Genomic DNA, 22,809 nt, shown 5'->3' on the forward strand with positions numbered 1-22,809 from the left:
AGGTGGTACCATCACTGAAAGGGAATTTGGCAGGAGGTATAGCTTGAAGGGAAAGACACTGAGTTCAGTTTGGGACACGATAAATGTGATGGATTTCTGGGAAGTGATGTCTGTAAGCATTGACTAGATGGGTATAGTTTTTTAGGAAATAAAGTGAGGATGCAAAACGCAATCTGGAAGTTTCAGTAGGCACATAGTAGGACCTCAATCAATCTGTCCAGGGCTGAATAAGAACTCCAGACACAAAGACTTCAGCCCCAGGCTCATGGACTGATTGGAAGGACCCCACGCAGACTGACTTCAAGGGGAAAACACAGAACATCCTTTGTCTGATTATGATCGACGCAGACAACTGGAGGGCATGTTTCAGCTCCAAGTACCCAAGGTGTGGGATCTGTGAGGGCTTTACTGCTGTCAGAAGTCAGCATGAGGGGCCGGCAAGAGCATGTCTTATTGTCTTGTACCTTGAAGATCTGGGAGGCATAAGGAGAAGAAACTGCATTTTCCAAACCCTGAAGAAATACTCATTTTCTTTTCACATCTGTTTCCTTAAGAGTCTTTTTTTCCCACTGTGTTGATAGATATTATATAATCACATTGTTTAAATATTTGAGATGGTGATTACACCACCATTCAGTTTTAATCGCTGCTTCTGTTAACATCGTCAGACATTCTCAAGCAAAATTAATTAGGACCAAACAATGGATTGATGGTCTTTAAAATTCAAACCTTCAGAAACTAACCAGTTTCCTAACCCAACACCATAAATGCACAGTGAATTTAGACCCTAGAACTTATCACTTCAAGGATGTTTTCCCCTAAGGCCACATGTTAGTCTTACCAATAATAAATAAAAATGCAAAATATACAATGAGAATCACAAAATTTATTTTTATACAAAAATACCTTCTATAGCAAGTTTGATGCCTCACTCACCTCTCTTTGAATCCCGTGGCAGTCTACTCAGTACCTACTAAGAGAGCCCCATCCACTGTTGGCTGGTTCTAGTCTCTACCAAATTCTTTCTCCTACTGTTAAGACTGGGAACTCTATTCTCAGACAGTGCCTCCTGTCACTTGTAAAGTTCACTTGCTGGAGCAACACAGAAAAATTCTGTTTCCAATCTGAAGATTCCTTTGAGAGTTGAGTCCTCGTGAATGGGGAAGCAAACAGACTCACTAGATACCATCCTCTGCTCCCCAGTGATATATTAGGGTGAGGCTCTCGGGAGTCTATGGTTGACTTCGTGTCCCATATGGTGGTGTCATAAGTCTACAGACTTACAGGATTTGAGAAATCTTTTTTTTTTTTTAATACCATGCATTTAAAAAAAAGATTTTATTTATTTATTTTATTTATTTTTGGCTGTGTTGGGTCTTCATTGTGGTGTGCAGGCTTCTCATTGTGGTGGCTTCTCTTTGTTGCAGAGCACGGGCTTCAGGAGTTGTGGCGCATGGGCTCAGTAGTTGTGGCTCACGGGCTCTACAGTGCAAGCTCAGTAGTTGAGCTGCCAGGCAGATTCTTAACCACTGCGCTACCAGGGAAGCCCTGAGAAATCTTTGAGAAGGAGTTCTGAACGGATTCGTAAGTTGCTGTGGCTTCACTTAGATGTCATTCACATAAAAGAGAGTGCACCCTAAGATCTACCTAGGCCATTGCCATCTGGGGGGAGATGGGGGTCAGCGTTTGAAGGAGAGAGATATATGCTATATTGACTATGTTAAAATCAGATTGTATATACAAGTATATATTGATAAGAAATTTTAAAATTCTGTTTATGAGGTTTAAGGCCATCTTGAAGATCGCATCAGGGAACCTGAAGAGAGGTACCTTTATAAAGAAATGTGCACTTTGGTCATACTGAATCAGATTGTGCTGGGTTAGAATTCCAGCTCTGCCACTAATTTACAGTGTGACCTTAGGCCTTAGCTTCCTAAGATGGAAAATGGGTATGAAAACAATTCACCTTGCAACTTGAGAGTGAGGGTTACGTGCCTGGCATTCAGCCTGGGATATAGCAGGTGCTTGATACAGGCAGTGATTAGGGCCGTAGATTCCAGTTTTACACACGAGAGAGAATGTGCATGTAACTTATTTACAAAATTAAAAAGTAAAAACAGATATAATGATCTATTAAAATATATTTCAAAGCCATGTGTTTAAAGTATCTGCTGATGTTTAAAATTTTGTTAATTTAAGAAGTAATATTAAATTTTTTTAATTTTAATTTTTCATTTTTTAAAAAAAGTTTAAGTAAATAGGGCTTCCCTGGTGGCGCAGTGGTTGAGTCCGCCTGCCGATGCAGGGGACACGGGTTCGTGCCCCGGTCCGGGAGGATCCCACATGCCGCGGAGCGGCTGGGCCCGTGAGCCATGGCCGCTGAGCCTGCGCTGTCTGGAGCCTGTGCTCCGCAACGGGAGAGGCCACAACAGTGAGAGGCCCGCATACAGCAAAAAAAAAAAAAAAAAAAAAAAAAAGTTTAAGTAAACAATCATAGTTTTAAAAAATTCAAACAATAGAAAAATAAATAAAAATTTCCTCATCATCCCTCCCCTCCATCCTTAACCCCAGCCCCCAACAATTCCACTAAACAGTTTGGTGTACATTTCAGACATGCATAAAGAAGCACATATGGTGTTTTCCCTTCAAAAATGAGCTCATGCTATACGTTGTTCTACAGCTTCACTTTTTCATCTAACACTATAGCTATATATGATTCTGATGGGTTTTAGAGGAAGCTATATATTATTCTTAGCCATATATTATTCTGATGGGGTTTTTTTGGTTTGTTTTTTGTTTTGCGGTACGCGGGCCTCTCACTCTTGTGGCCTCTCCCGTTGCGGAGCACAGGCTCCGGACACGCAGGCTCAGCGGCCATGGCTCACGGGCCCAGCCACTCCACAGCATGTGGGATCTTCCTGGACCGGGGCACGAACCCGTGTCCCCTGCATCGGCAGGCAGACTCTCAACCAGTGCGCCACCAGGGAAGCCCCCTGATGGGTTTTTGTTGTTGTTTTTTGCGGTACACGGGCCCCCCACTGCCGTGGCCTCTCCCGTTGCGGAGCACAGGCTCAGGACGTGCAGGCTCAGTGGCCGTGGCCCACGGGCCCAGCCGCTCCGTAGCACGTAGGATCTTCCCGGACCGGGGCATGAACCCGCGTCCCCTGCATCGGCAGGCGGACTCTCAACCACTGCGCCACCAGGGAAGCCCCCTGATGGGTTTTTAAAGAAGGGTTTTAGCAGAAATAATGCCAGTGAAATGTGATGTTTTGAGTACACAATTCTAAAGAGTTGGATGAAAACAGAAAAACTCAGGTTAACACCTGATTATTTCACCTCTAAAATATGGCAGAAATCCAGACAACAGGTGGGGAAATAATCCAGATAAGACAATTTGGGAATTCATGAATGAGTAGGGATTAGTTTTGTAATACTGACAATCACTCCTACAGTTACACGGCACTTTGTCATTTATGTCACAGTTGACTCTGACAGCAATCCTGCAAGGACAGAGGAACCAATTAACCCATTTTAAGCCCGAGAAGACTGAGGTTCAAAGAGGTGTCCATGCCTCTGGGAGGCCAGGTGTTGGGAGCGAGGTGGAGGAAAGGGGGTGTGCCGGGCTGCTTAACAAACCTGCTTTTCCCTGAGCTGACTCATTAAGGTCCTCGGCCAGCAGATGGACCTAAAAAGGAGCAGAGTGACCCCTTGGCATCTGACTTGATGAATTGAGCAGAACTGATTTCGAAACCTCAATTTCGGAGGAATGCTCTTTTGGGACCTCTGGCTTAAGCGCTGGGGTCCTCTTCATCTAACCATAGTTGTATATGATTCAACAGTGTTTGGTGAGCGCCTCCGAAGTGCTTGCCCCACGTTAGAAATCAAATGTGGAACAGTGGAACCTACACTGGGTGGGCATCGGGCTTCTGTCCCAACCTGGGCATGTCCACCTCTCTCGGGATGCTGTTGCCCCAGCTGCCTGAGGAGTGGCTTGGGCTAGGGGAGCTCTTCCTGGCTTGGAACTGGGGTCCCCAGGGTCTCCGTGAGGATGGAGAAGGGGGAGGAGACCTCACTCGTTCCCAGGTTCACAGAGTGAAGATCTCCCGCATTTATCCTCATGGTTTCAAAGGTGAACCTTTAATAAAGGAATTATCTAAGGTTGAGGGTTTGGGTTTTAATGGAGCAGAATGAGGACGAAAAGGACCAGAGACCCCATCTGACACTGGATGATGACGCTTAGAAAGTTTGCCCAGCTCTGCAGCCCTGTCTTCTCCGTGGAAGTTAGGTGGGAGGCTGTTGGTAGGAAACAGGCATCCGTGGCCTCTCTGACAGCATCCATGGGGCCCCTGAAAGTCTGGCTTTCCTTGGCTCCGATTAGCAATGATGGGACTGGAAGACCCAGGTTCTCTCTGGGTCGCTCTTGACTGGTAATATTGTGGGTGGAGGTTCTTTAGTGAGCCAGAGTGGGGGGTGGACCAGCAAAGCCTCTTCTTCCTTCTCCCCAGCCTTCCCAAAACCTTGGCCTGTGAGAAATGAGTATCAGATAGAGAGAAAGACAATCTTCCTTGGGAGTCTAAGCAGGTTTTGCAGAAAAATGACACATGCCCAGGCTCCCACCTTCAGGAGGCACTGGGAACCTTGCTTAGCTAATCTGTCTCTGCAGGAGTCCCAGCCCCTGGACGTGCAGGGCGAGCCTTCTGGAGGATCTTGGAGCCAGTGGCTTCTCTCAGCCCTCCACTCTCGAGAACTGACCATCTCACACTCACATCTGAACATTTCATTCCTTCCTTGTGAAACTAAATGCACCACACCCTCAAAGCCCTCGTAGGAGAATGGAGTTAACTGTAGATTTCAACAGCAGCAAGAGATGAAAGCCAGAAACTTCTGCTGGTTTCCTAAGAAAGTGCTGGGGTTTCTTATTTGTGGGCTTTGATTTATCTAAGTGCTCGACTTTCAATCTGGGTTTGAAAATCCTAAAGATGCCCAGAGGTTCGTTTAGAGGGAGCCAAAAGGGGGTGGAGAAAGTGGGGCTCAGGGTTCCTTATTTCCATATCAACCAGAGCCATTCCACTTCTGTCTCATGTTTTTTAAAAAATGTGGGCTTAGTGTAAAAGTTATTTAATTATTAATTAATTAATTTATTTATTTTGGCTGCGTTTGGTCCTCATTGCTGCACGCAGGCTTTCTCTAGTTGTGGTGAGGAGGGGACACTCTTCGTTGCGGTCCGCGGGCTTCTCATTGCGGTGGCTTCTCTTATTGTGGAGCATGGGCTCTAGGCTTGCGGGTTTCAGTAGTTGCAGCACGTGGGCTCAGTAGTTGCGGCTCATGGGCTTAGTTGCTCCATAGTTAGGCACGGCATGTGAGATCTTCCCGTACCAGGGATCGAACCCGTGTCCCCTGCGTTGGCATGCGGATTCTTAACCACTGCACCACCAGGAGAGTCTCTAATTATTGTTTTTTAAATAAAGAGTTTTGGGACTGGCGGTCTAGTGGTTAACACTTGGAGCTTCCACTGCAGGGGGCTCAATCCTGCAGTGGAATTTTGATGCTAAAACCAAAATTGAAAACCACAGGTCTGTCACTTCACTTTTCTATGGGGTGCTGGTCCTGATATTCTACATGTATATAGAGCTCAGTCTTGTTTTGGGAGAACAGAGAAATTCATTCACTCATTCCGCTAACATTTATTGAGCACTTCCTTTGTGCCAGGTACAACTATGCCCTGTGAAAAATAAAAAGGTCTAATAAATGCCCCCCTTGCCCTTGAGGAGGTTGTCCAGTGCTGAATGGTACAGGTTACAGGCCATGGCAGGTGGTTCAGAGGAGCGGAAAGCATGAGGGCTGCAAGGCAGGCCTGGGTTTCCATCCTTGAGTGATCTGATTCTTAAGAGCTGTAGCCATGGACACAGCTGTCTTCAAAACATCGCTCTTTCTAGACTTACTTTCAGTATCTTCAGCTTATGAGCCTTCTTTGAGGAGCAGCCATGCTTTAGTTTCTTTTTCCTAAATCATTTTGTCCAACGGAGGGTCACTTTAATCCAATCAGAGGTTTTAACAAAGGGTATAACAGCTGTGCTCTTGATTTGTCTCTTGCCTTCTTCTTTTTTCTTGTTCTTTTTTTCTGTGAGGGGCTGCTTCTCTAATAAGGATGATGTAACATGTAAAGAGAGCAAAAATTAAACCTTTGTTATATTGAGCCACTGAGATTTAGGGGGTCTTTGTTGCTACAGCATAACCTCATCCATCCTGACTAATACATTTATCTACTCTTATATCATGGGAAAACTCCTGTTTCTCATCCCATAGCTTAAATGTCTCCCAGTCTGTGAAGTCATGGTCCACTCCCCCAGATGGAGGTGAAGGGTCTTTCTTCTGTGCACACAATATATTATAACATATAATAAGTTTACCTGAGCTTTTTGTGTCTTTGTCTATCATCCTCACTGGCTTGTGAATACCTGAGAGCAGAAGTTATATATATGTATTTATTGATAGACTGAATGAATGCAAGTATAGAATTTGGAAATTGCTTCTTAAAGTCTAGCGTTTATTGCTCATTTCTTAGCTGCAAAGACACAATCTGTCACTGTATAAGTGACAAGGTGCAATTGTCAACATCTGCCCGACAACTCAGGTTAGGTATGAAAGTTTGAAATCAAGGGGATTAGAGAAGAGGGTCTGTAAGGTTTCTCTAGGCACTCTAACAGCCAGTGCCCTGTGAACAATGCCATACCAGACGGAAACCCTCCTCAGCAAGTGGCAGGGAGTATAGCAGTCTTCCACACTGAAACAATTTGTTAGCATTTACAAGTTCCCATTTTCTGTATTTTAACTTCTAATTGGTTTCCTCTTTTGTGCTAAGAATGCCATCTGTCCCTTTGACAGGTTTTTGGATTTGATACCACTTACCAGGAAATATGACCATCACTGTAAGATGATTCTAAAGTGTCCATCCCAAACAGCCCAGTTTTAGTAACTTCACACAGAATCCTCACTATTCCTGTGTAGAAATGTCACCATTTTTCAAGCAGTTTCACCTCCACATTTTCGAGGAGTTCATAATATAATGCAAGGTACGTGGCCTTTTGATTCTAAATCTCTTATCTGCTCCCTTGCAGCAAAACGGATATTATTATCCCTATTTGCAGATGAGAAAACTGAGGCTCTGGAAGTGGACTTGTCTAGGATATGGAAACAACATAGTACCAGGACATTAAACTTAATTTCTGAATCTAAACCCACTTCTCTACAGATACCATTTCTACCTTGTGGGATAGCAGCAGGGATGAAATCATTATTCCCATTTACTGAACCAAGTAACTGAGGCCAAGAGCAGTTAAATGACCAGTGTAAGATGCTTCAACAATTAATCCACAGCTCTAGGCTTGGAGAACTCCAATCCTCTCCCCTGTGGTCTTGTGCTCTCACTATTACTTCCTTAGCCTACTTTGACTGTGCATGACCTTCCTCCAAGACCAAAGTTACCTGGGTTGTGGACAAGCTAAGAGGGAGGGGGAGCCACCCAGGGGAAGTTCTGGTTGGAGAAAGGATTATTAACTAGCTCCAGAAAATCAGAGGACCGACTTCAGAAGGCTCAACCTGGAGCCCAGGTGCTGTGGTCTGTGGGTGTAGGATTTGCTGAGCCCCTGTAAGCGGGTTGGAGCCGGGACAAGAGAGCACTGACTCCTACTGAGCACCGTTATAAAGCAGGCACTTGAGGGATGCTTCCCTACTTAATCCGCAGGGAATGCTAATTTAATTTAAAGACGATGAAATGGGAGTGGCCGCCTGGATTGGCTCCTCTGGCAGAGCTCAGCTGGGCCGTCTGTGGTGGGGAAGGCTTCTTCTTCTACTCTGGAACTGCTAACCTTGTTAGAAGAGCCACACCTACACGTGAACCCGATAAAGAACACAGCTGGATAACGCTAGCTGGCGGTCCACAAAGAATGGAGATTTGGATGGGAGAGTGTAGTTGGGGCGAAGAACAACAGCCTTCCTTCTTGGAGAGTCTCCAGCCGATTTTTGAGGACAGAATTTGAAGCAGAAAAAAAAAGACTTTCCAGGCCAGAAGTAGCAGTGGGGCCTGTTACTCATCACTATTTAAACACAAGGAAACACCACCCCCCCATCACACCCCACCCTCAGGCAGATATTAGGGTGGGTCTGGGCCATAGGGGATGACTCCAGAATTAAAGGAAATAGAGATTAGCAAGGACCAATGAATGGGCAAATCACCCATCTGTTCTGTAAGCACCAGAAGAGATCTGAAAACCTCGACTGAGGAAATCTGGACACACCCAACCAAATTAAATCAGTGAGACTGGAAAGTAGTCCCAGAAAAAGAAGATGGGATGTAGGAAGTTCTGCTCGTTCTAAGGGGCAGTGCCTAACGGACTTGAAGACCTGATCTGGAGTCAGAATTCCTTGTGGCTCTTACCGGCTCCCGCTAAGACTGGGCTCCCCTCCGTGCATACTCCCTGATGTAGATGATTCAAGTTTAAGGTCTACAGAGTGGCGGCTTCTTTGCCTCCCCCACCCCTCAGAGCCTGGTCCTGAGCAACTTGCCTGTCTCCCAGGACAGTTTTCCCATCTTGCCTTTTAGCATCAAGAAAAGCAGGTAAATGGAAATTCGAACTCGAAGGCAACAACCACCCACGGAGCTCTTTGCAGTTGGCAAAAGCCATTTTTACTCAGCCCCATCTTTGTGCTTTCCCCAAGTCTCTGTAACGTACTAAGCCTGAAAGAAGGTTTCCCATGGACGGGGGTATCTGAGCTGCCTCAAAGGATGTGAAATCAGTCTTCGAGAGGAGTACAGAGCCTGTTGGACACTTCTCATTTTCTAGATCTGTAATTAAATTACTGGCACTCAATGAGGATAATTTTTGTTTTAAACATAATTGTGGACTTCTCTGGTGGCGCAGTGGTTAAGAATCCGCCTGCCAACGCAGGAGACACGGGTTTGATCCCTGGTCCAGGAAGATCCCACATGCCGCGGAGCAACTAAGTCTATGCGCCACAACTACTGCGCCTGTGCTCTAGAGCCCGCGAGCCACAATTGCGGAGCCCATGTACCTAGAGCCCGTGCTCCACAAGCGATACCACCGCAGGGAGAAGCCCACGCACCGAAATGAAGGGTAGCCCCCGCTCGCCACAACTGGAGAAAGTCCACGGGCAGCAACGAAGACTCAATGCAGCCAAAAATAAATAAATAAATAAATAAATAAAACATAATTGTGCCAGTACCAATAAAACTCCCCACCCCCAAAACTCTCAATGCTGGATCTCAAATTTTCCTCCAGCCTCAGATGTCAAAAAAATATATGTCGTGCTTTGGGCACGACATCATATCCTCAAATGGCTTTGGTTGGCTTGATTCTAATCCTAATTAAACCAGCGCCATTTTGTCTCTAATAACCCACTCAGATGACTCAGTTCAGCACTAGTTTGGTTTGAAAGAATGCCAACCAGCCTGGGAGACAAAAGAGAACTTGGGGGGATGATTTTAGGCTTCGCAAAAGGATCCTTTACTTCCCCCAAATGATCAGCTTAATGACGAGCTTTCCTGGGGAGTAACAAAAATATTGTTTTGAAAAATAACCAAAATAAAAAATTAAATTTGCTCGTAATTCCACTGGTTCAAAAGTATTTCATAAAGAGGCAAGTTTCTCCCTTCACCTGATTCCTTTCTTCAGAGTAAACCACTAGGGCTTCCCTGGTGGCGCAGTGGTTGAGAGTCCGCCTGCCAATGCAGGGGACACGGGTTCGTGCCCCGGTCCGGGAAGATCCCACATGCCGCAGAGCGGCTAGACCCGTGAGCCATGGCCGCTGAGCCTGTGTGTCCGGAGCCTGTGCTCCGCAATGGGAGAGGCCACAACAGTGAGAGGCACGCGTACCGCAAAAGAAGAAAAAAAACAAAAAACCCCAGTAAACCACTAATGAAAAATTGTTGCATATTACACCCAATTCGTTGTTGGGTTTACGCAGAACATATCTAAGTGCACATATATCCAAAATGGCAGACCACTGCCCTAGACCTTGCTTATTTCCCTTCACACTCATGGATGTTTCCAAGTCAGTACATGTACATATAACATACTGTTTTTAGAGGCTGCACGTTATTGCACTGCATGAGCACATTATAATAGATGCAACCATTTTTCTATGGATGGGCATTTAGATTATTTATAATATTTTTGTTATTGAGGACAATGCTGCAATACAGGTTCTTGTTTATGTATTTTGACGTATTTATTTTATTATTTCTTGTAGGATGGAATATGAAGACTGGGATTGCCTTTACTCTTGGGACTGGAATGCCAGTGGTGTAGGAGAGGGTCGTGTCCCCCTGCCCCCCTCCCCCTCCGCCCCCCACCCCCGGGCCTTGCCAACACTTGGGCCAATCTGCTAGACCAAAAAATGCTAATCTCCTTGAGATTTAATTTGCATTTCCCTGACTACTAGTGAAGCTGAGCATCTTTTCATATGTTTATGGACAATTTGCATTTCCTATTCAGTAAATTACCTAGTCTTATCCTGGACCCATATTTCTATCGGGTTGTTTTTCTATTCAATGTGTAGGAGCTCTTTGTGTACATGGGATTTACTCTTTGTCTCTTATGGACGAGGAAAGTATTTTTCTATCACACTGTTGTGTTTTGACTTTGTTTAGGATATGTTTTAAGTGTAATTAAAAATTTTTATTATTGTCAAATATGTTAAAATTTTTCTTTCATGTTTCTGGGCTATCTGTCTTAGAAAGAATTCCACTCTCTAATTTCTTTGCTTGTATAACCTTACTTTTTCCAATTTAAAACGTCAATTTAGGTTTTTAAAATTAATTAATTAATTATTTAGTTGCTTAATTGATTCATTAGTAATTGGGTAATTCAGGCCGCTGGCTTTACTTTATTCTAAATGAAGAGTCAGGAATTTTAAAAGCATTTAATCAGCAAAAATGTACACTTTGGTGGGAGGCAGGGAGGGACCCAGTAAAGTTCCTAGGAGAAACCGTGGTCCTTGAAGCTGGACCCAGAAGATCTTTAACTCACCATCTGGGAAAAGCATCTAGAGGTTTTTGATCTCCCAGGCCAGTCATGGGTTGGACCCCTCTGAATGTGTGTGTGTATGCATGTGTGTGTGTGTGCGTGTGTGTGTGCGTGTGTGTGTGCGTGTGTGTGCGTGTGTGTGTGTGTGAGAGAGAGAGAGATCTGGTTTTGTTTTATAAAGAAAGGATTTGTAGACGAAAACATTGTCCTCCCTCAAAAATCTCCCCATTTATAAACCAAATTCTGTGTACAACTCTGTTCTGCCTGTTGGTCCATTTTAGGTGTGTCCCCCTCAGCCCACGATGAGCTCATTCAGGCTGTGCCTGTACTCATCTCTGCTCTGAATCGGGACAGTGGATGCCGGCTGAACTTGTCTTCCAAGTCTTCTCAAGATGTATTTCGTGTGTGTCCGCATAGTCTAAGAGGGTTTCAACATTTTTAAGAGGAATTTGCAGGCTTCTCTACAAGCAAACAAGGAACCTGCAGTAGCAAGATTTCTCCACGGACAAAGTCTTTTATCTTTCCATTTGCAAATGAAAGTACCAATAAATACTTGTAAAATTTTATCATTCTGTTAAACTTCAAATTCAGACTTGTCAGTAATTACTGGTTTGCATTAAGAGCATGAGATTAGAGATTGAGCTTCAGGAAGAATACAAGACTTGCTTGGGGGCACACAGAGTAACCGGGTCTCTTGTCTTCTCATTTTCTGCTGCACTTTGTCCCTTGACAAAGGACGAATGGCGTGGTAAAGGGCACAGGTCGGGTCAAAGAGGACAAGGTAGGACTTTTAAATGTAGCGACTAGGGTCATCCTGGCCTATTGTGACAGTCCCCCTGCCCTTTCGGTAAAAAGGTGGGGCACGCAATTCTGAGAGCACTTCCTGGGGCTGCTGCTGAGGACCTGAAGGTCCTGGCGTGGCATTCATTCCTCTTTCCCTCTATTGCTGATAAACAGAAACTCCCTTCAAAGAGCTGGCTTTGCTTCAGAAGGACTCATTCAGGCCTCTGTGCCTTGAACAATATCGTTGAGTACGTAGGTACACAGGTATCTGCTTTGCTCCAAGGATGCCCCCTGGAGCAAAGCAGACATAGATGGAGTGAGGAAGACAGAGCCTGTTTCCACTCGGTGTCTCGGGAGAAGCGGGCATTAAACAAACTCTCCCAGGCATATATCATTACAAATGAAACTAAGTGTTCTGAAGGAAAATCCAGGATGCTTCGGGAGAATACAGCGGGAGAGCATGGTTTAGATTAGGGGGTTAGGGAAAGGCAGAAGTGGGAGTGTGAAAGGCTTTTGCAAAGGTTTAGAGCTTTACATACGGGAAGGAAATAATAATAATAAAGGTGTTTGGAAGGGCAGCTCATCCTCATTCATGGGCCACTTCCTAGGACTCTGGGAACCTGCCTCTCTTCCCCGAATTATGTAGCCATCCAGGGTAAGGACTGGAAGAGCCTTCACAAATGCTAATAGGTGAGCGTTTTACAGGCTGCCCCCTGACCCTCTGCATCCTCATCCGTAACTAGTTTGAATGAGGAGGTGAATGGCGAGGATGACTGGCATTTCCAGTTTGGGAAAAAGGAGGTGGAGAAGTTTTCCCACCCCAGTGAGGGCGCAGGGGAGGGGGCAGGTTTCTCTACCCCAAAGAGGAACGTTTTTCCCGAGGAAATCCCACTTCATCGTGTATCTGGTTGTGAAGGGGGCTGAGATTCGGGTTGTTCCCGGGGAGTTTTGGTTCTGGAATCTCTGACCCTATCACCCCTCCGCCCCCCAACACACCTGCAGGAAAGCTTGACCAGAGTGAAGTTAGGATCTGAAAGTGGTGGTGGGATGGGAGAGGGGGTGGGGTGTTAATTTCCCCGGAAGAATCGATCAGGATCTGGTAATAACAATAGCTGACACTCAACACCCATCCTGTGCCGGGCACCGTCCTGAACGCTTTCAAAATATCTTAAAACAACCCTGTGAGGTAAGCACCGTCACTAACTCCATTTCACAATTGAAGAAACCAAGGTACATCGAGGCTGAGCAGAGATGGCAGCTTGCCCCTTTGCCTGCAACAATCTGAAGCCAAGGTTTCTGAGCCAGGGTTTGGGCTGCAGGAGGTGTGGACCGCCGACTCCAACAAGGACCTGATCCGCCTCCCCATAATTCGGGAAATAGCTGGTTTTGAAAGGCTAACTTGGGAGCCCGTGGGAACGGCTTCGGGAGCCTCACGCCCATCCCCTTCGGAAGCCGAGGCGAGCCGTCACCCCCCGCGCGGTGGTGAGGACGGGTTGACAGCGCGGCGGGAGGGCTGCCCGTGGCCCCGGTTGGACCCCCGAGACCAGGCCCCGCGGCTCCGCTTTCTGCGCGGCCTCCGCGAGGTGTCGCCTTCGGCCGAAGAAACCACAGCGGCGCCACCCTCGTAGCCCGCAGTTATTTATTTATTTTCAAACAAGGGGGCGCCCCTCTCCTTTCAATTTAAAACTAGAAACCTCCCGCGGTTTCGTTCTTAAATGGGCGCGTCCTCTCCCTCCCACTGTGCACCCCGGGTCCAGCTTCCCTTCCGAGATCACACACGAGCAACACCCCTCCCCCGCCCCCCGCACGGCCCGGCTGGACGTCGGCCTCGCGCTCAGCAGCACATACACGCAGTCGAGGCGGGGGCTGGGTTAGGAGACTCTGAACACCCCCGGAGCCCTCCGGAAATTTTTCTTTTTTACGCCGAGCAATTGCCAGGCCCGCAGGGTGGGTGTTGCATTGCACCGCTCGGCGCGCAGCTGGTCCAGAGTGCACAGGGGGCAAGCTCGGGGGTCTAAAAGGGCGGGAGGAGCACGCCCCGGGCTTCCCAGCTTTGCAGCCTCCTCTCCGCAAAGAAGAAAAGCAAGTGGCTTTTGGCGCGAAAGCCTTGGCGCCTCCCCTGATTTTTATGGAAATCAAGAGGGCGGGGTAAAGCCGCTTTCCTCTGCCTTTCTCCCTCCCCCTTGTCTGTGCCGCAGCCCCCTTCTCTCCCCGCCCCCCGGGTGTGTCAGATTTTTCAGTTAATAATATCCCCCGAGCTTCAAAGCGCAGCCAGTGACAGTCATCTGTCTGGACGCGCTGGGTGGATGCGGGGGGCTCCTGGGAACTGGGTTGGAGCCGAGCTAGCGCTAGCCAGGCGCAAGCGCGCACAGACTGCAGCCACCCGAGGACCACCCCCCGCCCCTGGCCACCCGGGGACCCCGGCACAGAATCGCCTCCGGATCCCCGGCCGTCGGCGGGAGGTAAGGAGCGGGGGGCGCAAAGCGCCCGGCGCCCCGGGAGCGGCGAACGCGGCGGGAAGGCAAGCCCTGGACCGGATCGCGGCTGGCGCACAGGGCGCCCGACTGTGCCCGGGGGGGACTGTTTCTGCTTCCGAAACAAAACCGTCTCGGGGTTTTCCCTGAAAAGCCAGTTCCAGTCCCCAAGGCTCCCGGACTGGGAGAGACCCGCCCTAATCCATCTAGTGCCCTTGCCAGGGGTTGTAATGGCTTCATCGAAAAGAAATTCACCCTTCTCTAGAACATTTGTCTGCATTTGAGCTGACGGGGAGCCGGTGCGTCCCCACCCCGAAGCTGGGTTCTCCTCCAAAGGGTGCCCCCAGAGGAAGAAGAAGGGGGTTAAGCAGGGCGAGGCCGTCGCGGTGGTAATCTGGGTCACTGCCGCCCCGGCTCAGAGGAGACGTGGCTCTCCCTGCGACCCTCCCCGCGCTGGTGTCCCTGAACCATTCCCGGGGACTGGGGTCCAGGCTCAACCAGGAAGAGGATGTCGTTGGGGGCTTGGAAGAGCGGGGGTGGGGGTAGAGAGGTTCAAAATCAGCTATTGACAGTACTTTCCCTGCAGCGGGTGAAGGCTGGGGACGTCGGATCAAAATTTGGGGGAGGGGGTTCTGGATTTGGGTGCCTGTTGTTGGTCTCGGTCTAGAGAAAGGGTTTTTCCATTTGCAAAGTTTCCTAACCCCCCCCCCTCATCGCTTGCGCTCCCGAGGTTGCAATTTTACAAAGGAGGGGGGTGGTTTGAGGGTTCTCCAGAATCCTAGACCCGGTAGCTGGGTTGGAGTCCTGGGCTTCCTGGGAGCAGCGGGCCCTACTTGGGTGCAACCGCGGGTGTCGGTGAGCTGGTGGGAGCTAGAATTCTGCAGCCTTGGGCAGCCCCCTCCCCCGGGCAGTGCCTTGTGTGAATGAAACGGCAGTTTGCAAAGTTGCAGAGCTACGCCGCCACCCCCCGCATCTGCATGCCCCCTCCCACCCCCTGTCGTAGACAGCATGTACACAAAAGGAGGGAGGGAGAGAGCGAGAGACACAACTTCCTCCACCTTCGGGAGCCCTGGCGGAGTGGGGGGCTTGGAGGGGAGATTGAGGAAGCGGGTGAGAGGGGGTGACCGCTGCCCGTCCCCACCCCTCGCGCCCCCCATCCGGCTCCGCTTGCCAACCCTCTCCTGGTGTGTCTGTCGGTTGCAGTGTCGGAGGTTGGCGCGGGCCCCCGCCCTCCGCGCCCCCCACGGGAAGGAAGCACCCCCCGAACTAAAAAGAGCGGAGCGGAAAGAAGCCCTCATTCGGCGGCCAGGAGGCGAGCCGATGCCGAGCTGCACCGCGTCCACCATGCCGGGGATGATCTGCAAGAACCCGGACCTCGAGTTTGACTCTCTGCAGCCCTGCTTCTACCCGGACGAAGATGACTTCTACTTCGGCGGCCCCGACTCGACCCCCCCGGGGGAGGACATCTGGAAGAAGTTTGAGCTGTTGCCCACGCCCCCGCTGTCGCCCAGCCGTGCCTTCCCGGAGCACAGCCCGGAGCCCCCGAACTGGGCCACCGAGATGCTGCTGCCCGAGGCCGACCTGTGGGGCAACCCGGCCGAGGAGGACGCGTTCGGCCTGGGGGGCCTGGGCGGCCTCACGCCCAACCCGGTCATCCTCCAGGACTGCATGTGGAGTGGCTTCTCGGCCCGCGAGAAGCTGGAGCGCGCGGTGAGCGAGAAGCTGCAGCACGGCCGGCCGCCCGCCGCGGGGCCCGCGGTCCCGGCCCCGGGCGCGGGCGCCACCGGCCCCGTGGGCCGCGGGCACAGCGCAGTGGCTGCGGGGCCGGGCCGCGCCGGGGCCGCCCTGCCCGCCGAGCTCGCCCACCCGGCCGCCGAGTGCGTGGATCCCGCCGTGGTCTTCCCGTTCCCGGTGAACAAGCGCGAGCCCGCGGCGGCGCCCGCCGCCCCGGCCGGTGCCCCAGCGGCGGGGGCCGCGGTCGCCTCGGGGGCGAGCGCCGCAGCCCCAGCGGGCGCCCCGGTAGCCGCTCTTCCACGCACCGGCGGCCGCCTGGCCAGCGGCGGCGACCACAAGGCCCTCAGCACCTCCGGAGAGGACACCCTGAGCGACTCAGGTAAAGAGCGAGCCAGGGTCCGGCTGCCCTCCTGGGGTACTGGGGCTGGGGGTGGCGCCGGGTTTGTCGTTCGTGGGTTAGGGTGCTGGGGGAGAGTCGTTTGGAGGTAGTGGTGGTGGCTGAGAAGTGGTTTTTCCCGGGCCGATCTCTAGGGTACGGAGGAGAGGGTGGGTGAAAGCTGTGATCTCCAGCTTCACCTTCCCTAAAGTTCCCTCATCCCCCGCCGGGAGCCCGACTCCATCACTGGCCCCCACCCCGTACCCCGTCTCTCTCTGCAGCGGCCTCCGAGGAAGAAAATGAGAAAAAGTTGAGTCGCTAAAGCCGAGTTGGGGTTCGGGGGGCCGCTGGGGTGGAAAGGGACTCTGCGGCCCGGGTCAGGGGTGGGGAGACGCCCCGAAAAGCACAAGCCTGTGCAAAGTGCTATTTAGGGTGCAGGAAGTTAGGGAGGGATTGCACAGATGGTGAGCACCGATTGTATTTTATTTTTTCGAACCTCGGTACCTTTTTTTTTTTTTTCCCCTCCCTCGGTGGGTGGTGGGCTATTTGCTCCTGGTCCGTCGCCAGCAGGCGGCGATATGCTGGCCGGCAGGCGGGCGAGGATCTGAGAGGCTGGGGATGGTAGGGACATCCCTCCCTCCCTCCCTTCACTCAGCAGCTGGCCAGTACCACAGCGGTTGTGTACATTCTCAAGGGGCCGCCTCTTTACAGTGTGCAGTGAGCACCGCCCGGTTTTATCTTCTAGCCAGAGTTCCAGGACTAATTTCAGATCCGAGCTGTGTTCTGTAACCCAGTGTCCTTCAAGGTGAGGGCGGGCACTTAGCAGGCCCTCCAGGAATGCACACACCCTGAAGCACTCATTGATTAGTTCTATTGTGTGCCTCCTGGTGAAACTGAAGAGCAGGGTTAAAACCAAGACGTTGCCTGAAGGTGAAGAACTCTGCCCAAATCCTGGAATAGCCCTTGTCCTTGGAGCTGGGAGACTTGGACCTTGAAAACCACTGTTTTCAGAATGCAGATGGATAAAAAGCCTACATTTCCTTCAGGGCTGAGGACAGATTCATCTGAGGCTCCTGAAAGGAAACTTGGGGATAAGCCTTCAGTTTGAACGGGTCTCTGTCCCTTTAATGTCTGTGCCTTGACAGCTTTTGGTGAGGAAGCACTTCCTTCCAACAGCTGTCTTCTTGGCAGAAAACCAAAACATTGGCTTAAAGGGACCCACCGACTGGAACAGCCTCACATTTCGGCTTTAGCACAAATCCCACAATTGTTCAGCTTTCCGGTCCCCTTCAGATCAAGCAGAAGATGTGTTTTGATTTTCATGCTTGCATTTTAAACAATAATTTTCTATCCGAGCATGGTAGTAAATGAGGAGAGAGGGGGAAAACGCACACATGATGCTACACGTTTTTCTGGCTGCTGCGGGTGGTGGTGACTTTGAGAAGAGGTGCCCCGTATCTGGGTTTAGAGCTCCAGTGGATTACGGCTCTGTAGTTAAGGTTTGATCTTTGTTAAGATGAAAAACTGCTTACTGTATAGAAGTCACGTTCATGGAAGACGAGGTATTTTTCTTCCTTAGTGAATTAAATTGTTCTTCAGTTTGTTTCACTTAAAATCAAACTCCACCATGTGTAAGTGGCTAACTGAGGCTCCTAAAATGAGGAGGCCTCAGTTCTTAAGTGTAGAGATGGAAATATAAATAAGTCTGTGGGGCAGACTAGCGATGATGGGAAAGGGTTACCGTTTACTGAGACTCTTGTCTACGAATTATCTGTCCAACTCAACCTATGGCATTATCCCCCATTTAATAGCTGGGGAAACTGAGGCTTAGAAAATACCTTGCCCAGGGTCGTGCAGCTAGTGTGTGTGATGGAGCCGGGATTCTGTCTAACTCCAAAGCCGAGGTTCTTTCTGTTTCTGCCACCTGCTCAAGCTTGAATGGAAGATGAAATACTAGGAGTATGGGGAGGGAAAAAGCATGTACAGCTCTCTGCAGAGACCTGTGCTGATGGATCACAGTAAGAGCAAACCACGGGCCAGGGCCTGCTCTACGAGACTGTATGTGTATTTAATTCATACGTGCCTCATCCTGAGAATAACCCTCACCTTGTTCTCAAAGATGACGAAGATGACGAGGAGGAAGACGAAGAGGAGGAAATCGACGTAGTGACTGTGGAGAAGCGGCGGTCCTCCTCCAACAGCAAGGCCGTCACCACCTTCACCATCACCGTGCGTCCCAAGAGCGCGGCCCTGGGACCTGGGAGGGCCCCGTCGGGTGAGCTGATCCTCAAGCGCTGCGTCCCCATCCACCAGCAACACAACTACGCCGCCCCGTCTCCCTTCGTGGAGAGCGAGGATGCGCCGCCCCAGAAGAAGATAAAGAGCGAAGCATCCCCGCGTCCCCTCAAGAGCGTCATCCCCCCAAAGGCCAAGAGCTTGAGCCCGCGCAACTCTGACTCGGAGGACAGCGAGCGCCGTCGGAACCACAACATCTTGGAGCGCCAGCGCCGCAACGACCTGCGGTCCAGCTTCCTCACGCTCAGGGACCACGTGCCAGAGCTGGTGAAGAACGAGAAGGCCGCCAAGGTGGTCATCTTGAAAAAGGCCACCGAGTACGTCCACTCCCTCCAGGCCGAGGAGCACGAGCTTTTGCTGGAGAAGGAGAAGCTGCAGGCGAGACAGCAGCAGTTGCTAAAGAAAATTGAACACGCTCGGACTTGCTAAACGTGTCTCCGAACTGGACAGTCACTGCCACTTTGCACATTTTGATTTTTTTTTTTTTTTTTAAACAAACCTTGTGTTGACATTAAGAATGTTGGTTTACTTTCAAATCGGTCCCCCGTCGAGTTTGGATCTGGGTGGGGAGCAGGACATGAGGGGTTCTGCCAGGACCTCGGGAGAGGGCCTGCAGGATGGGATGCAGGTGGCCCTGGCGGTTTTCCTCCGCGTCACCTCTGAGACGGCGGTCGAAGTCCGTGACCGTTGGGAGCCTTCTGGGGCTGTTGAAGTCACCTTGTTTGTTACAAGTTTCCAGACGACAGAAAGTCATTCCTTCTTTTTAAAATGGTGCTTAAGTTCCAGCCGATGCCACATGGGGGTTTGCCATTGATACCCCTGGGGAACATTTCTGTAAATACCATGGACACACCTGCCTTTTGTATACGTCCTGGGTAATGAGAGGTGGCTTTTGCGGCCAGTATTAGACTGGAAGTTCATACCTAAGTACTGTAATACCTCAATGTTTGAGGAGCATGTTTTGTATACAAATATATTGTTAATCTCTGTTATGTACTGTACTAATTCTTACACTGCCTGTATACTTTAGTATGATGCTGATACATAACTAAATTTGATACTTATATTTTCGTATGAAAATGAGTTGTGAAAGTTTTGAGTAGATATTACTTTATCACTTTTTGAACTAAGAAACTTTTGTAAAGAAATTTACTATATATATATGCCTTTTTTCCTAGCCTGTTTCTTCCTGTTAATGTATTTGTTCATGTTTGGTGCATAGAACTGGGTAAATGCAAAGTTCTGTGTTTAATTTCTTCAAAATGTATATATTTAGTGCTGCATCTTATAGCACTTTGAAATACCTCATGTTTATGAAAATAAATAGCAATTAAATGATGCAACTTTTTTTTTTTTGTTTTCGTAACAGCAGCGGTTAAACTCTGTCCTTTAAGCAGCAACTGTAAAGAGTGCATAACCTGGACAGGGAACTTGTTTTCCACAGATGAGTCATTTTATACCTGTACGGTCCTGGCTGGGGAGGGGCCATTGTCCCCACTTGCGGTGGAGGGAACTGAGCTTAGGAAGGTTACGAGATTTCTCCCAAGTTAAACAGCATAGATATGTTATTAGTGATTGTGCGTGCTAGCAATAGCACCCCACAGTTTACAAAACACTTTCCTATACGTTGGCCATGTAACCAGACTAAGCTGGGACATCAGACCCTTGAGAAGGAGAAGTAAAATTAAGACACTGAGTTCTGCAACTTGGCAGTATTTGGTGTCGGTAACCTTCATCCCATTAGCTGATGGCTTTATATTTCGGCATAGAGTGCAGGTCATCTCTAAGAAGAAAGCATTCATCAGAATTTACTAGGACCTGTGCAAGGTTCTATGCTAGGCATTGTAGCTGAATAAAGATGGAGTTGGTCCCTCCCCTCAGAAAGCTAACAGTCTGATTCACCAGAGTAATTCCTGGAGTGACAGCGGTGTGGCCCAGCTCAAGCGCCTTGTCCCTTCAGGAGAGGCACTGGGGTGTTGGTGTAGCTCTGTCCGCTTGGCACTCCTGTTATTTTGGGTGCGTGGACTGTTCTGTGGAAGTCAGATTCACCTTTGCAGGTTCTGGAGGACAGCCAGGGCCAACAGGTTGGGGGAGGGGACCCCAGCAGAGCTAGGAGGCAGTTTCAGAGTTTCCCCAATGGGAGATGATACCCTTGCTGGGGAGGCATTCAGCATCTCAGAACTGAGAGCCTACGAGTACATCTCTTCGGTGAAAGGTGGTACTCAAAGCTATTTCTCTAAGGTTTCATTCATCTCAGATTTTAGCTTTCAACTGAAAAGACCTTTGCTTTGCTCAGAAGAAAACGTCCAGGGATGAGAAATGGCTTTGCTTGCCTAGGCCACCAGGGTCCCTGTCTGCATTTTCCAAAGACCAGTGGAGTTTAGAATTTGAGGTCCTCCCCTGGTTTACAGCCACATTTCCTGAGCTCTGAGGTTGGTGGTATTGCCATGGACATCACCAGTGGTCAGATCATGTTGAAATTCAGATAAAATTCTCTTTACTCCGTAATCTCCGTCCTTGCCCCCATCCCCACTCTAAAAAAATAACCCTCTTTGAGAGTCCTTTTCGAACTGTCATTCAGAAAGACTTCCCGTCCATTTGCATTTTACAGGCCCCAAATCTTCCCTGCAGCCTCTGCACCTTGTCCTGTGCCCATGAGCCAAAAGAAGAGAGACCTCAAAGTTATTGAGATTCTTGAAACCCAACTCAATCATCCCAATTCCTTTTCTTTTGTGATCCCCATATGGGGCCTACCTAGGTGTTTCAGATGAGATAGAACTCTAGTCCTGGAGGAGGTTAAACTGTTGAGATGAACAAGGCTCTAAACTAATTCCTACCAGGCTCCATTTTTGCTCTGGCTGCTGGGAAGCTCAGAGCTAAATTCCATGCTCTCATTCCACATACTGAGTGCCCATTCTCTCTTCTAAATGTGTATGATCTTTTGTTTTTCATTGTTATTTAACGACCTTTTTAAAAATGTTCTTTATGCTACTTTAAAGAGAACTTTTTGCTTTAGGTGGATCAAAAATATGTATTAAAATGTTAAAACCAAGATAAAATACCTCTCATTTGCCTTTCCTGCCCCAGCCGAGGGAAAGTGTCACTCAATTTAGATCTGCAATAATCTGTAAAGTGATTGCTATAGTCACAGAAGAATTGAACCACTCCTTTTGGTAACATGAGAGCCCTTCTCTGCATTCCAAGAGCAGTTTCATTTTTTTAAATTTTTATTTTATTTTGTTTTGGCCATGCCGTGCAGCATGCGGGATCTTAGTTCCCCGGCCAGGGATTGAACCTGTGCCCCCTGCAGTGGAAGCGCGGAGTCTTAACCACTGGACTGCCAGGGAAGTCCCCAAGAACAGTTTTGAGACTATTTGAGAGAGAGACTGCTCTATATCGGTTAGATCAGTAAATCAAGGACTTGGAGGGAGCGTAGAGATCACCTCATTGAATTACTTCATTTTATAGAATGGGGTCATGGGATCCCAGATCGAATTAGTGGCCGAACCGGGACTGGAGTTTGCTGATGACCGGCCTGTGTTCTTTCCATGGTATTGGCTTTCCCCACCCTCACACGGTAGCCTCCCTACCTCCTGGCTCACCCATCCACCCACAGGGTGCTTCCATATGAGTCCTTCTAAATAAACTTCTAAATAAACTCTGCATACAGACTTCTAACAGTTCCCCATCCCTTACAGGATAGAGTCCAAATCCTTCAGCCCGGCCTGTGAGACTGCTTTCACCCTGGCCCACCAGCTCCATCACCCCTGCCCCTCCACAGACACCCCTCTTTCCAGCCACACCAGACACGCTCTCTCACCTCTGACTTGTCCCACTGTGTTCCCTCCTCCTGGGTTACCCAGTTTCCATTTACTGAAATCCTTTTCAACCTGGAATGACAAACCCAATGTCATCTCTTTCAAGAAGCCTTTCTCATACCCCCAGGGGTGCCTTTTCCAGCCTCTAATCCCACATCGGCCCTGGAGAGAGAAGCGCTGTCCCCATCACCCGCCTGGACCCCCTTGACCGTGGAGTCCCCTGAAGCAGGTGCAGCATCCTGTTCACCTCTGATTCTTTGGCTCCGGCCTGGTGACTGGCTGAG

At 49.3% G+C, this 22,809-nt stretch overlaps 1 protein-coding gene across 1 annotated transcript; it reads left to right on the forward strand.

Annotated features, from left to right (window-relative positions):
- Positions 1-14,134: 14,134 nt before the first annotated feature.
- On the forward strand, positions 14,135-19,524 carry MYCN (MYCN proto-oncogene, bHLH transcription factor; the record flags this gene model as incomplete). The annotated part of the gene is made up of 3 exons (XM_082672859.1): positions 14,135-14,290; positions 15,506-16,415; positions 18,532-19,524. 3 exons carry the CDS (start codon positions 14,135-14,137, stop codon positions 19,134-19,136), a joined length of 1,671 nt encoding a protein of 556 aa, XP_082528985.1. The 3' UTR covers positions 19,137-19,524.
- Positions 19,525-22,809: the final 3,285 nt, after the last annotated feature.

This window comes from Grampus griseus (assembly GCF_964374135.1).
Source record: "Grampus griseus genome assembly, chromosome: 15".
NCBI classification, from domain to species: domain Eukaryota; kingdom Metazoa; phylum Chordata; class Mammalia; order Artiodactyla; family Delphinidae; genus Grampus; species Grampus griseus.